At 42.2% G+C, this 3,124-nt stretch overlaps 1 protein-coding gene and 1 long non-coding RNA gene across 2 annotated transcripts in view; both read right to left on the bottom strand.

Moving 5' to 3' along the window:
* Window positions 1-1,594, bottom strand: part of LOC119411492 (endothelin-converting enzyme-like 1) — an 87,537-nt gene extending 85,943 nt beyond the window's left edge. The window contains exon 1 of the mRNA XM_037678441.1: window positions 604-1,594. Within this exon, the coding sequence (XP_037534369.1) occupies window positions 604-1,461 (858 nt within the window). The 5' untranslated portion in view covers window positions 1,462-1,594. The remainder of the gene's footprint in view (window positions 1-603) is intronic.
* Window positions 1,595-1,693: 99 nt separating this feature from the next.
* Window positions 1,694-3,124, bottom strand: part of LOC119411070 — a 15,539-nt gene continuing 14,108 nt past the window's right edge. Inside the window, exon 3 of the long non-coding RNA XR_005186872.1 lies at window positions 1,694-1,772. This is a non-coding gene — a long non-coding RNA (uncharacterized LOC119411070). The remainder of the gene's footprint in view (window positions 1,773-3,124) is intronic.

Below are 3,124 nucleotides of genomic sequence, written 5' to 3'. Positions count from 1 at the left end.
AACTTACCTCAAGTTGCCTTTTTGGACATGCATGCAAATATTTGTACAAATTGTACTTGAGAGGAGATTATTACAGCCTCATATAAAATCAATGATGATCATGATATCGGAACTGGATCGGTATCGGCCGATACTCAGATTTAGGTATCGGGATCAGATCGGAAGTAAAAAAAGTGGATTGGTGCATCCCTAATTTCTAGTCAAAGTCATGTTTAATGGTACTTCCAATTGTTTTCATGCTTAGTATTGTTGTCATTTAACTTTGACAATGAACTATTAATGTAATTTGTGATTTCCTTGTTTGTTATTGACTTCTATATTTTATTGTTATGCCTAACTTTATTATTTCCCTTCCTTTGTGGTGCTGCCAGGAATTTGTTTTTAGTGTTTATGTCTGGTTAAATAGAGGTGAAATTAAATTAAAGTCAAATACTATGTTGCACGTGTTTAACTTTTTGGTCACCTGATCAGAGTATGGAAAGACGAGATATATGTTGTTTTTGACTTACAAAGCTGATGAAAAAACTCTTCTACTTTCTGACAGAAACAAAATATACCGTACTTTATGCTTTTACAAACAGATGCTTGGCTTTCTGAGCTCACCCTGATGGCATTCCTGGAGGAGTTTTTATCATCCACGTTGACAGTGAGTGAGAAGAAGACAGCTGTGCTGTACACTCCCTGTGTCCTGTAAAGTAGCTCATTGAAATCTGGCCTCTGTGGGGCACCCTCCTTCTCCCACCCAGCAGCACCAGGAGGAGCCCCCACCAGGTCCCATCCTCCACAGCTGTTTATCACCTCCATCATGGGGCCAGACCCCAGTTTGTCAATCTCCTGGATGTTGACACAGGATCGATAGAACTCCTTCACCTTGCGTTCTGCCGAGTTTGGCCCATGCCTACGTATCGGCTCCTGCAGGAGGCGCTGTAGTTTTTCCTCATTGTGTTCTCCTATAGCTGTGATGATGCCATAGCTGAGCTTGTCCTCGGGGATGCCATGACGCCTCAACCAGCCACCACAGGCGAAGGAGTAGAAGTCTTGGCAGGGCTGGATGGTTGGGTCAATATTGGCCTGAACAAAGCGAGCTGCCCGCAGAAGGGAGCGTTTGCGTTGGCAGTCCTGTCTGCACTGCGGGTCCTGCTGGGCATCCAGAGAAATGTACTTGAATGCCAACATGCTTCCCAGGATGACACACATGCCTGCAGCAAAAACCAAAGCTGAGAGGAGGCAGATTTCTCTCCTGCTCCACCGAGGAAGGCCGCCGCTGCTGCTGTTGCTGCTAAGATCTCTGTTTCTACTATTTGACCAGGTCCCTCCTCTTCCTCGTCCCACATGGCGATCCAGGCTTCCCCCTAGGTGAAGGGTCATCCCGTTGCTGAGGATGTCACTACTGTAGCGACCGCCATATTTCACTTCCTGGAACTCGTCATAATGGGCAGTTAATGAATATGTCTTCTCCATAGCAAAGGGGGTTCTGAATAACAGAAAGGTTTAGGGTAAAAAGTGCTAAAAAAAAAGTGACTATTTCTGTTTTCAGAGACAAAAGTGAAAATTCTCATTACAGTGCAGATGTAATTTCAAAAACCTGTGTGCCAATAATATTCTAATGTTGACAATGATAGGCCAATTTTATTCTAATGAAATCCAAAGCATGTAGAGTAAGAGGCTTCCATTTTTGAAGGAGCAATCTTGCTTTTTTCTCTTCCACGTTCTCTTTGCTCTCCATCCATTAGTTCTTCTCTCCTCCCTTTTTGCAAACAGTTACATGTCACCTGTCAATGAAAAAAAAAAGAGACAAAAGAAGGCTGTAACATGAGATTGGAAATTGGATCCACCATCACAATAGTAGAAACTGACAAAATAAAGTCTGTTTTGCCACATTTCCCCCCACTGTGTCTGGCTCTGTTTGTCATCTGAGGCTGCTCAATTGATCAGAGCGTGAGCCCGCAGGGGGACAGCAGCCCCTGGGTGACTCACAATTGGGGACAACTCACTAGAGACAGCAATCACAAATATGAGCATCAGCTGGGAATGAGGGGGAGTGACAACCATCTTAACTTGGTATGCGCTCATCCAAGTTTATGTAAAACTAATATTATTGCAGATCAGAGACATGCAGTCAGGGGAGGCAAGTTAAGCAGTGCCTCACCTGTCATCATGACAACTAAAAATATGATAAGAGAAAATACATTTGACCACTTGACTGTTCTATAAAAGTGTTTTATAAAATTCAATTCAATTCAGTTTATTTATATAGCACCAAATCACAACAAAGTTGTCTCAGGGCACTTTACAGGAACATTCACACACATAAAAGCCAATTAGTAAAGTTCTCAGGAATCCAGCAGACAAGTTGAATCTTGGCTTTGTTGCAGTCTCCCATCCTGAGCAAGCACAGTGGCAACAGTGGAAAGAAAAACTCCCTTTTAAAAGGAAGAAACCTCCAGCAGAACCAGGCTCAGGACAAGAGACCATCTGCTTTGACCGGCTGGTTGATGATATTACCATACCATACCATACCAATTTATTTATATAGCACTTAAAACAGCAACAAGGCCAACCAAAGTGCTGTACAAAAGAACACAAACATGCACAGCAGACAGGAAAACATAAAATAGAAATACAGATACAAATAGCAGCAGAAGCTAACTAAAATGGCCAACAGAGTAGAGAACAGACCGGGCCATATTATCATTGATAAAGATCAATGATAGATAATGGATAATGTGTCAGCCTCACGGACAGAGATTGGAAGTTGGTTCCACAAGAGAGGAGCCTGAGAACTGAAAGATCTTCCTCCCATTCTGTTTTTGTAAATTCTAGGAACCACAATAAACCTGCAGCCTGATAGTGAAGTGCTCTGTTAGGAAAATATGGAACAATAAGATCTGTAATATAAGATGGAGCTAGGTTGTTGAGAGCTTTGTAGGTTAGAAGTAAGATTTTGAATTATATTCTGGATTTGACAGGGAGCCAATGGAGAGAAGCTAAAACTGGAGAAATATGATCTCTCCCAGTAACTCCAGTTAAGACTCTGGCAGCAGCATTTTGGATCAACTGAAGACGTTTTAAAGAAGTATTTGGACACCCAGATAATAAACCATTGCAATAGTCCAGTCTAGAC

This window comes from Nematolebias whitei, chromosome 6 (assembly GCF_014905685.2).
Source record: "Nematolebias whitei isolate Nwh7 chromosome 6, NemWhi1, whole genome shotgun sequence".
In the NCBI taxonomy this organism is placed as follows: Eukaryota; Metazoa; Chordata; class Actinopteri; order Cyprinodontiformes; family Rivulidae; genus Nematolebias; species Nematolebias whitei.
Note: the sequence above shows the minus strand (reverse complement) of the source record. Positions and strands in the feature narration are given on the sequence as shown.